At 45.8% G+C, this 20,685-nt stretch overlaps 1 protein-coding gene across 3 annotated transcripts in view; it reads left to right on the forward strand.

Moving 5' to 3' along the window:
* The window catches only part of LOC121365938 (WT1 interacting protein), a 79,691-nt gene that overhangs the window by 53,313 nt on the left and 5,693 nt on the right, over window positions 1–20,685 (forward strand). For all 3 annotated transcript variants that reach the window (XM_041490554.1, XM_041490555.1, XM_041490556.1), the window contains 5 exons: window positions 1,405–1,472; window positions 14,098–14,160; window positions 16,496–16,626; window positions 17,702–17,753; window positions 19,474–19,542. In XM_041490554.1, the coding sequence (XP_041346488.1) occupies window positions 1,405–1,472; window positions 14,098–14,160; window positions 16,496–16,626; window positions 17,702–17,753; window positions 19,474–19,542 (383 nt within the window). The remainder of the gene's footprint in view (window positions 1–1,404; window positions 1,473–14,097; window positions 14,161–16,495; window positions 16,627–17,701; window positions 17,754–19,473; window positions 19,543–20,685) is intronic.

Consider the following 20,685-nt stretch of genomic DNA (forward strand, 5'->3'; position numbering starts at 1 on the left):
CAGTATGGAGACAGCAGCCCTGAGATCGACAGCCCAAGAATGTGCACACAAAAGAAGCATTTCCCTCAGCCACGACAGTAAAACCACCAGACAACCACATGCAGCATGTGATTTCCCAAAAGCATCAGCCCAGATCCCAACTCCTTTGTGCCACACAGTTTCCCAGGATCACATCACAGTGGCAACGTGTAAAAGGCACTTCTAAACACTGAAAATTAATCATATTTTCCTCAACGTTGTTTATGGAAACCGTGGAGAGCACTCCTGGCCGTGACTCAGCATGCCAGCCCTGGGCGTCAAGCCCTCCACGGAGGTGGATGGTGTTCCTGGAGCTGCAGGACACATCCAGGCTGATTCCATGGAGTGAAGCTCTGGCAGTGACCTGGGATCTGTGAATTCTCTTGCCCTCTCCCCTGCCGGTGCCGCTGCTGGCGCAGCCTGGGCCAGCTGCTGTCCCTCTGCTGCCAGGGGCTGCTCAGAGCTCCGGGAGCTTTGGCCACGGGGACCCTGGCAGAGTGGGAGTGAGGCGAGCTGGGATGAGTGTGCTTTCCCTTCTCCCTCTCTGGTTTTACACTGGTGAAGCAGCAGTGCCTACAACAGAGCAGCTCTGATCTGCTGTATCTACAAACCGATTGTGCTTGGTGGTTCTTGAATTCCTGGTTTGAATCCTTTCTGTTGGGACTGTCTGGAGTCTGCTGTGCATTACTGCACTGTAAAAAGGGAGCCATCAGTTAGTGACTGTCACAGGCTTTGTCAGTCAAAGGGAGCCATCAGTTAATGACTGTCACAGGCTTTGTCAGTCCAGTTCCACACGGACTAATGAAATGGCAAATGTCAAAACTTGATTGCAAAATCTCTTGTTTTCTGTGTGATTTTATTGCCTTCCCTCCATCGTGTGTGCCTCGTACTGCTTTAGTGTTGCAGACCTGCTGTGGCATTGGTTATTAATATTTTTGAGGGTGGCAGAAACATCCATATGCAGTATCCTTTATATAGTCCTTTAGAGACAAACACTGCTGCTGTTGATTGCAGTGGATGTGAGCCTGCTGGGATTTTACCTGCCAAGGAAATCGTCTCAATTTGCAAAGGAGCCATTTTCCCCAAATCAGTTTTGATCTTGGATTGCAAGTTTTTCAGGAATTGTTATCAGCTGGGTTCCATAACCTGCACTTGAAGGTAACATTTAGTAGGTATCTAAGGCAAGGTTTGGTACCTGATTTGGTAAGGCCAGCTAGAGCCAAGGGCCTGACCCTCAGCCCTGGCTCTGGATGGGCCCTCCAGGGAAGAGAGGGGCCAGGAACAGACCCCACAGACAGGTTCAGGGGGTGTGCTTTTCACTTTGCATCCTGAACACCTGGGTTTGGGGATGAAGAACAAAATTCTGATGGTCCTGTGTTTTAACAGGGAGAAGGCTACGAGGAAAAGCATTCTACAATGTCAATGGCAAGGTGTACTGTGAAGAAGACTTCCTAGTAAGTAAGATTTCAGGCATTTTTTTTAATTCTTTCTAAAGCAAATTGTTGTTTTATGTTGGCTTGTTTGCTTTGAGAGACAGTTGATGATGTGGGGCCTCCAGGCAGTGGTGGAATGGGGAAGCATCTGCCACAGACTCCTTGGTTTGAGGTGGTGGCTGTAAAACCAAGAACGTTCCTGTCCATAAGCCATCAGAAAGTGTAAATTATGAGAATAAACACTGGAGCTGCTCAGGCTTGGCACTTGAATTGCAGCCACAGCGACTCTCCTGCCAAGGCTGAGCTCGAAGTCAAACATCTGGGGAATACCAATCCTAAGAGGAGGGAGAGGTTTGTGCCGGGAGCAGGCGAGGCTGCGCAGAGGTGCTTTGGTGAGGCACAGTTTGATCCCTGCTCTGCTCTGGGGCTGGCCTGTGATTAGTGGGAACTGCTGGCCATGGAGGGGCAGCTCAGGTTCTCTCCCTGCTCACAGAGCTTTTGTAAATGCTTTACTTTAACAGAGTCTAAGTCAGGAAAGGAAAAATGAAGCCTGTTGCTGAGCTGTGTTGTTCCAAAAGTATAATATTCACTCAATTAAGGGTGAGAATTGTGCAGTGCACCGCAAATGATTCGATAAGTGCAGAACATTTAGAATTAAGATGAAGAGGATGGCATGGCTGGGAATTGCAATTAGAGAGCAATGATATATTTTAGCTTAGAGAAAGATGAATTGGACAATCAGTATGTTGAATTTATGCCACCTTATTTATTGAAATACCATTAATTTAGAAGCTTGGGTCTTCCAGAACGACTTTGCATTTCTAATGAATATATCATCATGCTGTTTGCAAAGGAATTATTCAAAGTATATCCCACAACAAAATTGTTGCTGGCAGTTCAAAGTGCACAAATGCATTTCTCATCAATGCAATCTATAAAACATCATGGAAATTCCTACAATATAAGCTATATTTGCCTTCATGTGCTACACCTTTACTGTGAGCTGGAGCCTGTTGGAAAAGAAACCAAAATGTGTTTTGTGCAGAAAATAAGTATCTTGTTATAATTGAAACTTGTTATTGTTTTGCTTGTATTCTGGAGATAAAATTCTTTTTTCTTCCTTGCTTTTTTCAGCTCTTTCTTTACTGTGCTTCAGAAGCATGGGGAGGGGGAGAGGAGATGGAGTGTGAGAGGGAGGGGCTCAAACCTTTGAGATTTTTCATTTGAACTGTGTTGGAATGTACTTTCCCCGTGATCAAAACCTTTCATCCAGACTTAATGACATGATTGTTGTTATTAGCTTGTAATTTCAGCCTAAACACAAGAATTTTAAATCTAAAAATCTTAATCTTTTGGAGAACATTCAGTTTTCATGGGGTGGGGTGGGGGGGAACTCTTTAGTTCAGGCATGTTCTGTAGTGGGTTTCTGAAGGAAGATACTTGCAGAGATTTTCCCAGGAAAACTGAGATTAAAGACCTGATAGGAATAAACTTTCTGCAAGTTAGGGAAGTGCTGGGACATTTAAGGCACAGAGTTAAAAGCCCAGATTTCCCACTGAAAGGTGTGTTTTAGCAGACTCCCAGTAGCAGAGGGATGGGGGAGAAGCAGATGAAGGGACACTGTGTAAGTCAGCAAAGAAACCAAATTCTGACATGGTCCCTGCTTGTGGTAATCTTGCTGCTTCTCAGGAAGTAACTGCATCTTCTCTCTACTCCCCTGAGCAAATGTCATAGCAAGAATCTTAGCAATTGCATGGTATCACTAATGAAATAAAGCAACCTTGCCTGTTTTAGAGTTCTGTGAACAGGGAAAGCACAAAGCTTTTCTCAAAGTTGAAAGGAAACAGACTGCAAAATAGCCATTAAAGAGGAAATTATTTTAACTACTTCATCTTCCCAGGTCTTCCTCTTGAACACTGGGAAACCCAATTCTTTCTAAGAAGAGGCAAAGCAGAAAATGAAATGCCTTTTCTATATAACTGAGAATTTCGGTCTCTACCATGACTCCAGTTCTTTAGTGCAGATCCATTACAGAGCAGCAGGATTCCCTGCTGACACCATGGTAGTGGAATGTTAGGGAAGTTAAGGCAGGGGGATAAGAAAAAGATTATTTCAGTTTGGGAATGTAAACAGATCCAGTCTAACTGCATTATAATTGTATTGCTGCTACAAAAATGCTGCCTGCCGTGGTGTCCTTCCTCTTTCTTGGCTTTTGTTTGTCTGGGAATTGATCAGGAGAGTCAGATGCTCCTGTTGGCCTGGGAGCAGGGTCACAGCTCTGTGGATTTGCAGCCCCACAGCCCGTGACCAGGTGACTTCAAACATGGCAAGGGTTAGAAAGCAGAGCAGCCATGGGCAGGAGGTGCAGTGCTGTCCCATGGGGACACTGGTGACAGGCAGGTGAGCCTGGGCTGTGTGTGCCTCGTGCTCCCTCCATTGATTCCCCGGCTCAGACTGGGAGGTCGATGCTCCCTTGCTGACGGTGCCACCGAGGCAGCAGTGCCCGAATGAGCCCCTTGTGCCTCCCAGCAAGAGGCATCCCGAGGGGAAGCTGCTGTCCTGTCAGTGGGGCACAGAGGTGGTGGCACCTGGAGCCTGCCTGGTACCTGGAGGAGAGCCTGTCCCCTTCCCAGGGAGGGCTGTCATTCCTGCAGAGCTCTGTCCACCCCACCGCTGCCTCTGTTGATCCCATTCATTGCTGCAGGCGCTTCTTCCCTGTCATCCCTGGAGGCACGCTGGGCATGTCCTGCAGGCCAGGCCAGGCAGGACACACTGATTTTGGGCTGCAGTGAGTAGCACCTGCACAGTGATGGGCAGAAAAGCTGAAATGGCTCTCCATGTGAACGAATGCAGAAAATTTTAGTGAAGAATGGATATTATTTGTGGGTTTCTTCCCATTGTAGCTGCTGGAAATATTGAACATCCTATAGATGTCAGTATTTTATTTCTCCTGCAATACCACATTTTGCTGTGCCAGACCAGCTCCTGCTGGGGCAGTCTCCAGAGCTGTAGTCAGTGGCTCAGATGGGATACCTGGTTCTTTAACTACTACTCACCCCTGACAAATCAGCTCTTCCACTCAGTCAGAGCTGGTATGTGGAATTCACTGCAGTCTCACCTGTGGTCCCTGAAGCCAAGACCTTGGAAAAACCCATTCTCTGATCCTTTCAGATGGACCCATGAGGTGCAGCCAGTGCTGGGTCCAGCTGCTCCAGGAGCCTCTTCTCTTCCATTTGCACTCTGGCCATGGCTCCTGTGCAGGTGGCATTGGTGCACAGTTGTCACTTGGAGCACAGCGAGTGCCTGAGAGCGTTGGCTGCTGGGTGCTTCCAAAACATCAGTCAGTAAAAGTGTGGTATGAGGAGCTGCTGGCATCAAACTTCCCAAATCTGCCACTCACTTGGAAAAGTGCTTTTGATTTGTGGAGAGAGGCCAGGAGTGAGCTGTGAGGCTGCCCCAGGACACCCTGCACTGCCCCTGCCAGGGCCACAAGGTGGTCCTGGCAGGGGCAGTGCAGGACGTCCTGGGGCAAAGAGTTTTCCCTGGCAAAGAGTTTTCCCACGTGTTTGCTCTTACTGAGGGCACAGTCTCCACACCAGCTGGTTTATTTTGCTCTTTCTTTGCAGGGGAGAAGTGTCAGAAGGTTTTGCCCCACTTGTGCAGTTGTTGGTGGGCAAGGGATGCCACCGTGCTGCCTTCTGTGGGGCTGGGATTCCCCTGCACCTGGAGGACTGGAATACCTCTGCCTCCCAGGCTTATTTCTGTCAGCCTCCTGCTGCCAGCCCTGATCAGCTGCACATTCTCTCAGTGCTTAAAGCCTTGTTGGCTAATTGAATGAAGTGAAGGAATCAGATTTAAAAAAATAAATACGTGGATAATTCTACTTCTGCCTAGGAGATTGCCTGATCTGTGCCATTTCCAGGAGGATACTGCATGTGAGAGGAGCAAAAAGAACAAAAACAACCCCCCACATTTTACATTGCTTTGCTTTAGCTCCAGGGAAGATCCAGTTACTCCTTTAAATGCCACCTTAAACTAACAAGTCCAGCAATATCCAAGTCTTGTCCCAGCCCTGTTAGGAGCTGTTATTTCATGAAAGGAAATAAAACAAATGACAGTTTAATCCTTTCCTGAAAGCTCTTTGGACACAGATGGCTAACTAGCCATAACAGAGACACTGTTCCTGGTGAAGTGAACAAAAAATAAATGCCTTACTGTATAATAAATAATCCCAGTCAGATGTTCGTGTTTCATTTTGCTGATAAATTGCTGCATAATCATGGGTGAAGGAAAAATAATTTTAATTTGTCTTGCCTTTTCTATGCTTAAATATCACGTAAAGAATTTTTTTTTAAAATACTGTTTTGCTTGGCAAAAAACACTTTAAAAATGTCACCAAAGCAGCCTGAATCTTAGATCCACTATCTATCTCTTTGCTTTTTTTTCCTCTTTTTGATAGGCTTTCCCTTCTTCTCTTGAGGTAATGAACATTATTGAGTAGGGGTCCAGTAGAGGTTAAGAAATGAGAGAATTTCCCTCGAGGGAGGAGATGAGAGGGAAAATGAACCTCGTGACAGATGTTAGTTACATTGCTTAATGCACTACTGGAAGAGGCTCAGATGCTCTGGAAATAACCTATTACAGACACCACAGGCTGCAGTGCATTGCAGTAAGGTCATCCGAAACTTCCCCTTTTAAGATTTTCTCTTTCACTGTCTTAAAACTTGGCCAAATTTAATCATTTAGGCTGAACTTCTCCATGCTAGGTTTTTGCCTCTGGCTGACTTTGCTGTCATTAGTTGTTGAAAGTTTCATCTAGAGCTGTTCATCCATCTCAGTGAGTAAGACTGGAGGAACTCTGCCCATAAATCCTCAAAGAGAAAGGCTCTAAAAGCTTTGATTTGCACATGGCAACCATAAAGAGACTCAGTGCATTGCAGACCTGCAGGAGCCTTTGGGTGCCCTCTCCCTGCCCTCCCCAGGAGGGTGCCCAGCCCGAGAGGGCTCTGGAGGAGGAGGGCAAGCAGCCCAGAGCCCCTTCCAGCCCTGCAGGCTCTCTCCAACCTTCCTTCTCCTCTCCATCCAGTCTGGTGGGGTTCTGGATCCCTTTCTCCCCAGCCACTGATCCCCACCCCGGACACTTCTCTCTGCTGGTCTCTGCCGTGCAGAAGTTGGCTACAGAGGACATAGAGGGCCTTGTCTTACATCCACGGCCGTAAATGTCACAGTGATGTCAGAAATGCAGAAGTTGTCAGGGTGTGCAAGAGCAGGAGGCAGGTGGGAAATGGAAATGCTCAGCCTTTTGTGGGGAAGGGACAGGATCAAGGGACAGGATCTCACTCAGGAGCAGCTGAGCGATGGGCAGCTCATCAGAGCAGGGCTTGCACCTTCATCTCCTGTAGCACCAAACACAGCAAGACCCTTACCCCAGCCAGGGCCCCTGGGCATGGCTGCAATGTAAATATTAATACTAATGAGGCTTTTCTTCTCAGTTTGTGCACATGCTGTTTTCCAAGCCTGGCAGTGTGGGAAATGGCCTGTCCCACTTGCTGGGGCCCTTGGAAGATAGTTTTTATTTAGTGTAATGGAAGCTGGTGTCAGCTGGAGTCAGAGGTTTGATTTTCCATCTCAGTGACTATAAATGTTTGGAAGTCCCCCTTGGGAGGGAGCCCTGGGACTGGCGCATTAGTCAGAGAGCCCATTTCTGCTAAGTGAGACTCTTAGAAAAAAATAGACTCGGTTGAAGAGGTGAAGGATTGAAGTTGCAGCTTGTGTCCATTTCCTATCTAATGGGAATCACAGAGCACACGGAGTTCTAGATAACTGGGAGGACGTTGTATTGAAGAGACTTGCTGTTAGAAGCCATACTCCAGTCAGAGAACAGACAGACATGGGAGTTTATTGATATGTTTAAAGAATGATGGAATCAAAGCTTAGAAAGGGATTTGCTGCAATATTCCTGATGTACAGAAGCATAAGGAAGTCTGTGTATGTTTTCAAGGTGCTGGTTGCTCTAGGTTGGGACAGAAGGTTCTAGAGGCATCACGATGCCAAGCGTTGCTGTCACTGAAAACAAAGGCAAACAGTTCATAGCATGTTCTGATGGGGCACGAGGGAGGGCAGTCATGTTGCTGCTTGTGTAGGTCTTGCTCCAGCCCCTCCCTGCCAAAAAAATTTGAATAATTTTCTTCCTTAGTTTTCCCTAAGTTTGTAGTATGCCAGTGGTCCTGGGTGTATTTTATAAATGAATTGACAGTAATGATGATTAATTGGGGTATTCTGAATTGAAGCATTAGGTGAAACCGACAGATAGCCTTAAAATAAAAGTTTCATACTATGTGGGGCTGTTGGTCAAATATTTGTCTGCCTCTGCACTTTGGTCTTGGATGTGAATCAGCATGAAGAGTGTGTAGAGCTGACAGTTTGGGTTTGCTTCTTGCTGCAACACAATTCCAGAGTGCTGTGTGTGCTGTATTCTGGATCAAGAAGTTTCAAGTCCGTTGAGCTGGTGGCAGAAGTCCCGTTGTCTGCAGGGGGCATCTGGGTTTTCTCCTGGGGATTCTCCCCGGAGGACAAAGTTTTAAAGCTGGAGCCCATAAACAAGGAGAGAAGCTGAGGGTGAAGGCTGTGAGCGCCACGTGCAGGACTCACCACAGGGCAGCACTAGGGCCACAAGAGGAAACCAGCTGGAGTCCTGAGACATCTCAGGTTTGTGAAAGACCAATACCCAGGGGTACCTAGGCCCAGGTGATAATGCAGAGAGACATAATGCAGTGAAATTTCAGAGTGTGAGTAAGGCCTGTGTTCACTGAAATGTGCTCAGCCTCTCCTGAGCTGGGCTGCAGGCTGTTAAATGAGCTGGAGGTATCGCTCTCTGGGACATGGCAAAGGAGACCAGGAGAGGCAAAGACAGGCTTATTTCTGAGATGTATCACTCCTGGCTACCTTTTGTAACTCTCCCGTGTGTGACATTTGCTGGTGGAATGTTGGAAGAGCCTGTTACCACATCCAGTTGGTTCCATGCCAGATAATCACTCCACTATTTCCTCTTGAGATGGTGATCCAAATAGTCCGATTATCCATTTTTCTTAATATTCCATTGAAAAGTAAATTACAATAACTGAAGCACACTTAAAAGAACTAGAGCTCCTTCTAATTATGTCTTAACTCCTGCCAAACACTTGTAAGCAGACAGCATTATTTTTTTTCTATGGGAGGGTTAGAAAAAGACCCATGTGAGAAAGTGACATGTTTCCACTTTGGTAATAAATGCTGGTATTAGCTGCTGTTATGTTCTGAATTGAAATCTCTCAACAACTGTTTTGAATAAAATCCAGATAATTTTTGTTCCAGGAAGATAGGTTCTTGTGTAAACAGTTTCTTTCAGTGTATGCAGTAGATGGTAGCAGTGACAGTAAACAACCTGCAGCAGTGTACAGCCCTGTGCAGTGTGAAGTGCTTTACAGCGTGAATCAAGTCAGTAAATGTTGGGCTCTGTGATGTGATGCAGAGTTAAAGCTGTTGACTCAGCCTTTTTTCTTGATCATTATCACTGTGAAGCTCCCACAGGAGTTTGTTTAAGGAAGATCTAGGTAAGGAAATCATTACTGGCTCCTAATTAATCACACAGCAATAGCCTTGGTGAGTGCCCAGCCAGGGTCTCTGTAGGTACTGCAGGATGCACATGGCTGGGCTCTTCTCAGGGGCTGTAAAATGCCTGACTGGCAGAGGCAGAGTTCAGGATCAGCTGAATTCCCAGCAGAGTTCTGTGCATGGCCAGACCTCTGCTACCTCTCTTAGAGCATGGAGTCCCTCCTTGCCCTGTCCTTGTCCTTCAAACATAACAAAGTGGAAAGACAGAAGCAAGAAGGCAAACTGCTGTGTAGTGTTTCCTCACAGACAGCAAGGCAGAGTGAAGCAACAGGGCATATGAAAGGGTTTCAGCAGGATGTAAAGTTCTGGACTATTTTCCTTTACTTAACCTGCCATGAGGCTCCTTTATCTTTGAGCCTGAGAAGGCCCCATTTTGTCCAGTTCATTTTAATCACTGCATTGAAATATGAATGTAAAAACAACAACAAACCCCATCTGCATGAAACCAAATTTGATATTTGCTCCCTCTCTTAATGCAATCCCATGAATTTCTTACATTGTTGTGTCTCATGTAGTAAGGGTCCCATGCAGAGAGCAAACAATACAGCAGTGAGAAGACAGATGCTCTGCTAATGGGAAACCAAGGAGCAGAGAGTCTGTGAGGGATTACAGGCAGCCTGGGGTCAGAATACATTATTAGCATAGCACCCAATTCAGAAATTAGTTTTCAGAATTAAATGCCTGAAGCATTTTGGCAAAAACTCCTTATCATCCCACTCAAAAGCTCTGAAAACCTAAAAGGGTAGGAATCTCAAGGCTGGGCAGCCACGTTGGGTGACTGCAGTGCTGCAGCAGTGAATTGGAGATTTTACAGCTTCATACCATTACCGGGGCAGCAGCTGCCACACCCACTGAAATGTAACCCACTGGCTCTGCTTGCACAAACCTTCAGCAGGTTTTGAACATCCTCATCAAAGAAGCAAATGGGCCTGAATGAGATTCCAGGGTCTGTTTCCAGGAGGAAGGTTTTGTTTTGTTGAGTGCAAACAGCAGGGAAGAGCAGCAGCCCCTCCTTGGGCACAGTCAGGCATGTGAGGGAGGAGCAGTGACAAGTCTTTTCAAAGGCCTGACGTTGCCTAAGGTAGAAAGTTTGGGTCCTGAAGCCTTTTTCAGGCACACTGTTTTCTGAATGTTTTTCTTTTGAAAATCATGATGGGAACATCAAACTTTAAAAGACCCTGGTAGACAACCTAGATTTGCTACAGGACTGAGAACAGGCAGGAGAAATTGTTTCTCATAGTACTTGGTGGGATTATCCTCCATGCATAATTGTTCATTATATGCTCAAAATTCATTGTTAATTTCTTTTAGATATATTGCATATTAGACAGAAGAGTTATAAATCCCAAGATTATCACAGGAGGATACAAACAGGCCTAAATATTCAGGACAGAAGGGGTCTTGTTTTCCTCTTACATTGAAACAAAGACTCTTGGACAGGATCATTAGAGGGTTTTTGTTGTTTTGGGGTTTTTTTTGCCTGTTTGATAATCAAAGTATATTGGACAGCAAACAAAAGAAAAGTTCAGCCAGCCAAGTCTTCTACTTTATTTTTACTCTGCTATTCTAACATAATTAACATATTTCTCAATGTTTATTTAGCTTCCCAGACTCTTATTTTATATAAGTATCATTGAAGAGCTTAATTACAAAGTCTTCATTTGTGCATATAAAATGAGATTTTATTATTCTGGTAGAGAAGACAAGGACAAGGTAAATAAGGGAGAAAACAGTTGAGACCAGACTTAAGAAATCAGGAAAAATAATGTGGCAGCTCTTCAACTTGCACTTTGTTGTTTTTTTTTTTTGCAACCTGGTGTATCCACCACTCTACTCCTGAGTCACAGAAGGGAGAGTAAAGGGTAACACTTCATTTTCAGCTTTGAATTTCAGAGTTGATCTTTTAATAACAACTTTTCTCAGTGTTTTTATATGTGCTCAAGGGGTATCTGTAATGAATATTAGGGAGAGTTCAAAATTCCAGTTCCCATTTGTTGTGGATGGAGTGTCCATAGACTTCTGACTGTTCCCATCCAGACTGACATTGGTTGTATTTACATCACGTTACTGCTCTGCCTACCAAATACTTTTTTTAAGAACCTGGCACAGAGGGAACCCTAGTAGAGGAAGGCTAGAATTGCCCCCCACGTTGGTTAGATCCTGAATGAAGCTGTGCCTATGAATGCCAAGGAACAGGAACCAGAGCCGAGATTTGGCTGCTCCATGAGGGCCTTGCCTGTCAGCCTGTGTCACCTCACTGCTCAACCTCAGCCTGTTTTTCATGTCTCCACATTGGGAATGGGGGCTGCTGTGCTCAAAAGCTCTTTTTACTCCTCTGACTCGGTCAGTAATAAGAAAGGCTCTGAGTCTGTGTAGCCAAACCTTCTCTCTTGGTTACCTGCTCACAAGCCCTGGGGGACCAGTGCTTCTCCCTCCCAGCCGTGCTGGGAGCCCACCCTGGGAGGCTCCTGGTGTGCTGAGAGACAATAAAGAGGCTCCTCTGCCTTGTCTGCAGTCTGGAGCAAGTCACAACTCCTCTCCCACTGCACACACAGGATCTGTGAGGGTTGTTAATAATCGAGTGCTTCAAAGACAGACGTTGACAATTTGAATTAGTATTTTAAGACTTTTAAATTCTGCTTCTAAAATTCAAAGCTTAGTACAGTAGCTCTATTTGAACACTCCAAGTTAGGATCAAACAGTGCAAAGAAGCAGTTTACTGTAAGCTCCAGAAATGTCAAGAAAGTAATTTATTGCTTTTAGCAGCAGTGCCCACAGTGTTGCCATCCTGTAGAAAACAGTGCTGCTTTTGCAGCCCAGATAGATTTAAAATACAGACCTGGATCCAAAACCCTGATCTCACTGAGCCAGACCTTCAGTCTGTCTGGGATTGACCCTGTGTGACCAGGAGAGAGAAGAGTGTAGTGGTAAAGGACAGCTCCCTGAGCCTGGGAAATATTTTGTCACTGCTGTTAGACTTAGTGCCATTTTGCAAAGTCTTCTTAATGGGGTAATCCAGTTCTGGATGTGTTTGACTAATAACAATTCGCTTGTTAAAAACAAATCATGGTTTTAATTTAATAGGGTTACTTATATAAAGAGTGATTTTGTGTCAGCAAAGCCTTTCTTTCTGACAAACAGAATAATTTATGACAATCTAGTTAGCAATAAGTGCCATTAATCTGACCACTGTGCCATTCTCTTCCTGGGGAATAATGTCCCCTCTTAATCAATAGCTGGGTGAATGCTCCTTTGCATTCCTTATCAAATGACAGCCAGATGGTACCGGTAAATTCATTCCAGCAGGATTTTAGAATTAGCTGGATTTGTGCTGTTGTTAATCCTCTGCTGTCTGTGTGCTAGGACCTGCCCACCTGTTTCCAGTAAGCCTGGAGTTCCCAGCCCTAGGAACAGTCTAGCCAGAGGGTTACTCAGCCATGGGCCAGCCAAGAAACATCTCAAGCAGTGAGACTGCATCAGTAAGAAAAATGAAAAAGCAAATAAAAGTAGTATCTTGCAACAACAGCCATCTAGGACTGTCTGCCTCTGTATTTGCTCCTCAGCAGCCTGATCTCTTCTAGGGAAGTTTCAAAGTTTCTTGAGACTGCACAAGCTGTGTTTCTTAGGGCATAGTGAGTTTTGGGCTGTGACAGCTGCTATATCATTTACTGACTTCTGGGCCCATCAAAGTGTCTACAAGACCTTTTCCTACATAATCACTTTGTTGCATAGCAACAATAATTTTGTCTCCAACCTATTGATCCAACATAACATGTAATCCCCTCACTCCAATAAAAAAGAAAACATATGGCAGCTTCAGGCAGGGAACCACAGGCTTTTGACGTGAGGGGACAGTTAATCCCCACTAAACCAGGGGGGAATGGAGCAAGATATACACTCTGTTGGGCTCAGAGGATGCATTAGGTGCCTGAGCCAATTAACCTGTGTTCTGGGAGAGGAGTCTGGTTTACAGGCATCCTCCCTTTCCTCATCTTTTTTGTTGTGCAACTAAAGCACATTTCAGGTGAGCTGTGCTAGAGGAGCATCACTGTGCAATGCCCCAGGTAGGTGGGCACAGGCAGGATGGTGCACACACAGCTCTCAGCTGAGATGGGGCTGCAGAGGGTGAGGGGAAAGTTCAGCCCCTGCAAACACCAGTTTCAAATGCACGTGGCTGGAGTTCCTCAGGAAGGTGTCTCTTGTTTGTAGGCTGTGGCTTGGTAGGTCAGTCTGATAACCTGGATGGTTTTTCCGTACCTCTAAACAGAGGGCTAAAAGTGGATCTCGGCATCTGAAACGGGATCTGCTTTGGGGACAGGAGCACAGAGTTAAGGTCAGGACTGCTCAGGCAGGGAACACAGAGCTTTGGTCCCAGGCAGGCAAAGCCTCTCCCCACAGCCACGGCCCTGGCCCTGCAGTGTGGGCTGGCAGCTGGGCTGGGGACCGTGGTTCTGAGGTACCTTCCTGCTGCCCACTCTGTGCAGCGAGCCCAAGCTCCTGTGAGTGCACTGCTGGATTCCTCCCTGCCTGGAAGGCTTGCTATCCACAAGGCAGCTAAATCCTTCTTGGAACTGGGTTCATTCTTCTAGCTTGCAAATAGCACTGAGTGAAATGTGGGTCCAAAGTCTGAGGTGGCTAATTTGAGCAGGATTTGGGGAGGCGAGTCCTCTGTTATTTAAAACAAGCACCAAAAGAGTCAATTCAAGCTAGTTTCTACACATCAAACACAAACTTTCCATAAAGACTTTAAAAATAAAAAATCAAACTTACAATAATACTGTTACATGGGGAATCACAGTGGAAATATTGCAGTGGATCAGAAACTGGTCTCTGAACATGCTGCAAGAGCTGAGTGAAGGCTTCTGAGTCACTGTCTCCCAAACCTGTGTCATACACAGCACAGGCTGGAAAACAGCACAGCCTTCACCTAAAAGGTATTTCTATGGCTAGAAGAGTGGCTACTAATGATCCTTTCTTTCTGTCATTTTAACAGTATTCAGGTTTTCAGCAAACAGCAGACAAGTGCTTTGTTTGTGGACACCTCATAATGGAAATGGTAAGAGACCTAAACTCCTAATGACAGGTAACTCGGGAAGTGCACTGTGAGACATCTGCTTTTCCTTATCCACGCTGGTATTGTGTTTTCACTGCTGTCAACATAGTTTTTGAAACTGAGGCAGCAAATAAAAATACCTTCATGCTCCATTACTACCATTAAGTACAGAAAGTTGGGCTTCTTTGCTACCTAAGAATATGGAAGGCTATTACTCTGCCATTTGTGAGTTACAATAAAATAGAATTTTAATACTAAAGGGGGAAAGTACAGCACAGCTTTGTATGAGAATATGGTAAAGGAACATGGTGGGTGTGCTCTGTAAGACAATAGATAACTAGAGCCCAGTCATGTGGGTGGAATCTGGGATAGAGCAGAGAGGGACATTATCAATAGTCCTGACATTTGTCACCTGCTCTGGGACTTGCTTTGTTAACCCTCTGTTGCTTGCTCCACATAATTTAAAATGCATTATTGACACTGGGATTTTCAGGGAGCCAGTAGTCAGAGTTACTTTTGTAATAAAAATAAAATCAAAGAGCTTTGGGTTGACCAGATCCTACTGGCGTCCTTTCAGTGGGTGAAAGTAAGAAGAGTTATGTGTGCTATTTTAAGCAGAAATTCCCAAACGAAATGAAGTGGTTTGCACAACAAAGAAGGGCAGATCCTGCAATGTATCTGTTTTCCTCTTGCTTTAAAGTGTGCATGAACCTCAGTGTGCCTAAGAGAAGTAGCTGGTGTGTTGCACACACGGAGGTTCAGTTGGAGCTGGAACAGGGACTTCACTAATGAGGATTTTGGCTCATATTCTGGCACCACTGGTTGGACAAGGATATTGCTCGTTTTAGCCCAAGAGCAAATCTCTAGAATTGTGTCATGCTGGGAGGGGGAGCGGTATCCTGACGTGCATGCTTTGAGCTGACCCTTAATTGCAGAATCCCAGGCAAGAGTCCATAATATCTCACTGGTGGAACTCAGCAGCTGGAAGCTTGGCAGGTGCTTGTCTCTCTCTCCCATCAGCAAGTGTGCTGTGACAAAAGGAAACAGCTCTGGGAGCTCCAGGATTTCAGCACTCCTGTTTGGGTGATTCCAGCGTGTTCCTGCCTGGGAGCACAGCCTGGCCCTGCTGTGTGCTGGCCTGGGGCAGAGCTGGGGCTCTGCAGGGCTGGGTGAGGAGCTGTGCTCAGGGCCTGCGGCTGCACAGCTGTGCCAGGCTGGCACCACAGCAAGCTCCTGCAGCAGCACCAACCCCAGCACAGGGACCAGCTCTGGCTGGGAACCTTCCCATCAAACAGAGTCTGACACCACTGAACTACAGGGCTTCATCAGAGAAGGGGAAAAAAGGTTAAATTAAATTGGCCCTTTTTCTATACTTCTTTCCTCTTGGTTTGATCTTTATTCATAGAATCACCTATAGGGCCATGGGAGCTTGGTCTGTGTAGATTTTTCATCTCAAACTTCCCAGCAGCTCCAAGCTGAGCACTGTGCTAGCAGCTGAAATTTTGAAATTACCTTCCAAAGATACTTCTTACACCCAAAATGGATGGAATTGGTCTTATAATCTGTTGAGAGCTGCCTGAAAGAACTGTGTGTCACTCTCCCCAGGGGCTTGTTCATAGGCTTGCAGTGTCCTTCTTGATGTCCCAGTGGCACACTGAGTGTCACGTACGAGGACGTCAGGAGTGGGGGATCTGTTCTGTAGCAGTGCAGCCAAGGTTGCATCAGACCTTTCCCTGGAACCTTTAAAATGCAGGGGAAGGTCAGCATGGGAAAAGCCTGGTCAGATGCATGGATCAGTATCCAAACACATGGATAGTGATGAAATTTTATCAGAAACCAATGGGCCCCTATGACTGAGTGATAACCAGTCAGTAACTCCAGGAGATTAGGACCCTTAGTTAATGAGGCACCTCTTTATTTGCTTGTTTTGTTGTTTAACTTTTTGAGTAATGACCAGTTTGGATTTTGTCTGTCACAGCCTGTTAAGTTTTGTAAAGTAACTCTGTATCCCAGTAACTTGTATTTGGGATTTCCCCAGAAATGGTCTGTGAAGCCATTTCTAATTTCCATTGGCAGTACTGGCCCTGCAGAGCTAAAGCTGATGGGCTTAGCCTGATTTTCAGTTCTTGCTCTTCCTTGGGAGCATATTGAAACCCACTAAAATAAGCAAGTTGATTGTTTTAAGAGGCCCCTTGCTGACAGATCTGCAGAGTGGTAATTTCATCCTGAAGTGTTTTTCTCACTGTCATTATTAAGAATGAGAGAGACACAGCAGTTTATGGGGAGAGAATATCTCATGTAATCATGCATCCACTTATTTTGTTGTTTGCCCCATAAGATCTTACAGGCCCTTGGAAAGTCCTACCATCCTGGCTGCTTCCGCTGTGTGGTGTGTAACGAGTGCTTGGATGGAGTCCCCTTCACTGTAGATGTGGAAAACAATATTTACTGTGTCAAAGACTACCATACGTGAGTACACAAATCCAGTGCGTGCTCAGCAAAATGACAGTAGTTAAATCATTGATGTAGTTATAAGCCTTGTGATAGATAAAAAGGTCACTCCTATTTGCTCAGATGTCCCTCAACTGCTTCTTCCATGTGTTGCATTTGTAAAGTATTTTAAGGTTTGTTAAGCAGTACCTCATGGGCCCAGTATGGCATACAGTGGCCAAGTGAGACTGAAAATCGAATTGTGTCAGAGGATGGGCTTCTTGGGGGCTCTTCCTCCACTTCTTTCAGGACTACCAACACTGATTATACCAGGCCACTTCTGCAAGTGTTGGTAGGTTCTGCTGGCTCTTTCATGAGCAGAGGTTCTGGCAGTGCTTGACACAGGTGTAAGTTTTGTTAACTGACAGAGAAGACATGTAATAAACAGTTACTGTTAGAACAATTTGAGCCTTACCTGACAAAAGGTAGAGGTTTAAGAGATTGCTTTTGGACTCTTTCCTGATTCCACTCAAAGGCAACAGGATCCTGCTCTTAGCTCCAGTTAACCAATAACTCAGTTGTGCAACAGGAGTAAATCACCCTGAATTCAACCCTGTTGGTGCCAATCTGACTGTGTTACAAGGACACAGTCAGTGTTGGCCCAGTGGCTGGCATAAAATGCAGCTGTGGACCATAAGCGCATTTGTGTATTTAGCTGGTAGATTCTGGCCACGATCAGCCTCTCCTGTTTAGGACACATGGTTATGTCTTTCTGATGTCAGAGTGCCTAAGTCAGGAGCTGCTTTGTAGTCAAGCACCAAGGCTCTGGAAGAATTGGAATGGTTTTATAAATAAAGGAAGGAAAGAAAAATGGCATATACAGGAAGAGGGGTGGATTCACTATGCCTCAAGGTCAGGAAGACCTAAACAATGAAGTTGGGATAGATCAGCCTTTGCCAAATCTCCTTTTCATTGAATATCATCAATTAGAGGCGTTTCAAATCCTGTGGATCTCCATTTTACTAAAAATAAGACATGATTAGAATGGCTCTCTTGCTTCTACTTTTTGAAGATGCTTTAAATGTGATTGGAACACTTTCTTCTTGCACCCTAGGGTTTTTGCACCAAAATGTGCTTCCTGTAACCAGCCAATCCTCCCAGCACAGGTAGGTGTTAACATGCACTGACTCCTAGGGAAAACAGCTGTTGGCATATGGGCACTTTCTAAAAACACACTAAAGGCTTCTCCTACCTCTCCCAGAATCTTTAGTACCATGCTAGATACTAAATTAAACACAGTTCAGCAGTAAAGTCACTCCCAAACATTCCCAGAGGTTGTAATAGTCATACTACTCCTACGGCATAGTACTTTTTATCTTTAGGGTGCTTTCCAGTCTTCATTAATCTGTTAGAAACCTCTTTTAATTGAAAACACTGACTGGGGCTCCAAGAACAACTCAGGGAGTAAAGCCCTTGAAAAGGCATCTGATGGTTACTGACCCTGTGAGAAGGCCACACAGTCTGTTGTCCTGAGGTGGCAATGGAGTGGAAGTTCTTAAAGGGGTTGAAAAGACAACCACAAAAATGGAACCAAGTGAAACCTGCTTGCAAGCTCAGGCTGTGCTGACAGTGTTATTGGCACAACTACCCCATAGTGGGGCTCCCTGGTGCTCTGGTGGGTGCAGGATCCTCTGAGCTGCCTTTGCTAAGGTCACTGACCAGCTCACTTGTAAGCAAGGGCCTCAGCATCTCCCTGCCTTTCCTCTGGTCATGTTTACAGCACCAGAGCTTCCCTCCTGTGAGCTGCTGTGCCCCAGTGAAGCCTGATGCTAGAGCCTCTCACATGCCTACCTCCCATCACTCTGCACATTACTCTCATTTGTCATTACTATTTCTGTTAATTGGCCAAGTAACCAAACCCTAAAAAACCCTATAAAGGCTGAACCAGAACTGCTATCCTGATGGGTTGTGAAGAGAAAACCTCTATGTAAATATCACTGAATTTGGGTCTTATAAAATAATTCTTTTTTCTGTTCAAGAAAGAAAGGAAAATAATTAAAAGGCAGTCATAGTGCTGACTCACCTGATGACTAGCAGGACACACTCCATATTCTTTCCCTGGGAGATTTCCTAGGTTAGTTCAAGTCTAGCAGTGCAGGTGCTGACTTGCCCACAGCTTCTCTCAGACATAGCCCACATCATATCTGGTGTTCTAACCACACCTGGAACGGGAAACAATGCAAAGCAACCAATTTAATGAGCTCTGTCTTCAGAGCCGATCAGGAGAAGAGCCTGTGAGGTTACATGAAGGGTATGGGCTGCTCTGCAGGGCCTGGGGCTCAGCCAGAATTGCACAACTCTGCTGCACCCACCCTCGCGCTGAGGTTTAGCCTGTGCACGTAATTACCTGCCGGACTGGTATGTCATTCCCTGTGGGGACACACAGTGACATGTGCATGTGCAAAAGAGCTGTGCAGCAGATGGTTTGAGAGGAACACAAGTCCTGGAAATCAGAGCGGGGTGTATACAAGGAAAAGTTACCCAATGAGCAGGTTTTTGACTGGTAATTTGTTCAGATCCTGGGTGGCCTTGGAAGATTAACTGATTTCAAGACTGATTTGTTCCTTGAGGATGAGGTTTTGGCTACACTTCCAAATGACCTCTGCAGTTTAGATGTGCCAGACACTCAGACTGTTGCTACGCAGCTGAGGAGTGCTGCAGTGCCATGTCCCGGGGCCAAGACCTTCAGTGGTCACACAGCTCTGCTGCATGGGGCAGAGGGGATTCCCCAGGGACACAGCTCCCCAAAGCAACGAGCTGGGCACTGTGTGAACACTGAAAAAACCCTTCTGAGACACCACTGTCACCTTCTCTGTGCTCCCCCAGGGCTCCGAGGAGACCATCCGGGTGGTGTCCATGGACAAGGATTACCACGTGGAGTGCTACCACTGCGAGGTGAGCGCCGGGCCGGCCCGCGGCAGGGCCTGCTCTGGGGACCTGCTCAGGCTGGGGGGGACCTGCTCTGCTTTGGGGGGACCTGCTCTGCTTTGGGGGGACCTGCTCTGCCCTGGGGGACCCTGACTCACCCCATGGGCTGCCCTCCCTGGCTCTTGCACACCTGGGCAGGTAGGGCTTTGCCCCACAGCTCCTGAGGAAAACAAACGGGTGAATGCTGTTTGGCTGGAAGTGGTGCTGCCATTGCCAGTATCAAATTAGTTTTGGAGAGGTTTTCCCCCAATATATTAGCTTCAAAGCTGGGCTTGGTTTGTTGGGTTGAATTTTCTCAATACTTCTGGATGGGGAGTGAGGAAAGAGTAGGTGCCAGTTCTCTTTTTCCTCATCTCTAGGTACAGTCTGTAGGGCTCTGATCTGAAGAGACTTGAATTTACATTGGCTGTGCAGGGGAGGAGTCTTACTGGAAGGCCTTTCTAGGGGATCTGGTTTTTCCATGCTTGAATGAATATTGATTCTTTACTAGGAAATTGACCAGAATACTATTGACTTTCTGTCACTTTTTTGGGAGTAGTTTCTTATTGTGCAGAACATTTAAACATTTATTGCCACAGATCAAGTTGTGGAATTAGTGCTCTTGCTTCAGAGAGAAGACCTGAGTTTATCCTTAGTCCTGCATCTAGGAACATGAGAAGGAACTCAGTAAGTTGGGATCAACCAAAAACTTCCCTTTTGCTGTAGCTTTGGCACTTTGACACAGCACACAGATATCCACATAGATCTTACTGTTAACACCAGGGGCAGAAATACAGCAGTGCTGCCTTCAGGCACTGTTGCATGAAGGTTTTACAAAGAATCTTCTGACTGAGAGAGAAAATAACAACATTCAGGGAAATCTTGAAATGCTATGTACCTAAATGTAAGGAAGGCCCCATCCACTCAGCTATCTCCTTTCAACAGACACCTGATACTTCATCTATTTCTATTAATTTTTCAAGAGAAATTGACACAGGAAATCACCATATTTTGGAGAGCTGAACTTCCCTCCTCCTTCCCCCAACTATTGCTTTGTGCAGGCTTTGCCTAAGATGACAGCTCCCTCCCCTGCTCTCAGGCTATTGACTTTATGCTGGAATGTCCCACTGG

Source organism: Pyrgilauda ruficollis, unplaced genomic scaffold (assembly GCF_017590135.1).
Source record: "Pyrgilauda ruficollis isolate IOZ18807 unplaced genomic scaffold, ASM1759013v1 scaffold124, whole genome shotgun sequence".
Classification (NCBI taxonomy): domain Eukaryota; kingdom Metazoa; phylum Chordata; class Aves; order Passeriformes; family Passeridae; genus Pyrgilauda; species Pyrgilauda ruficollis.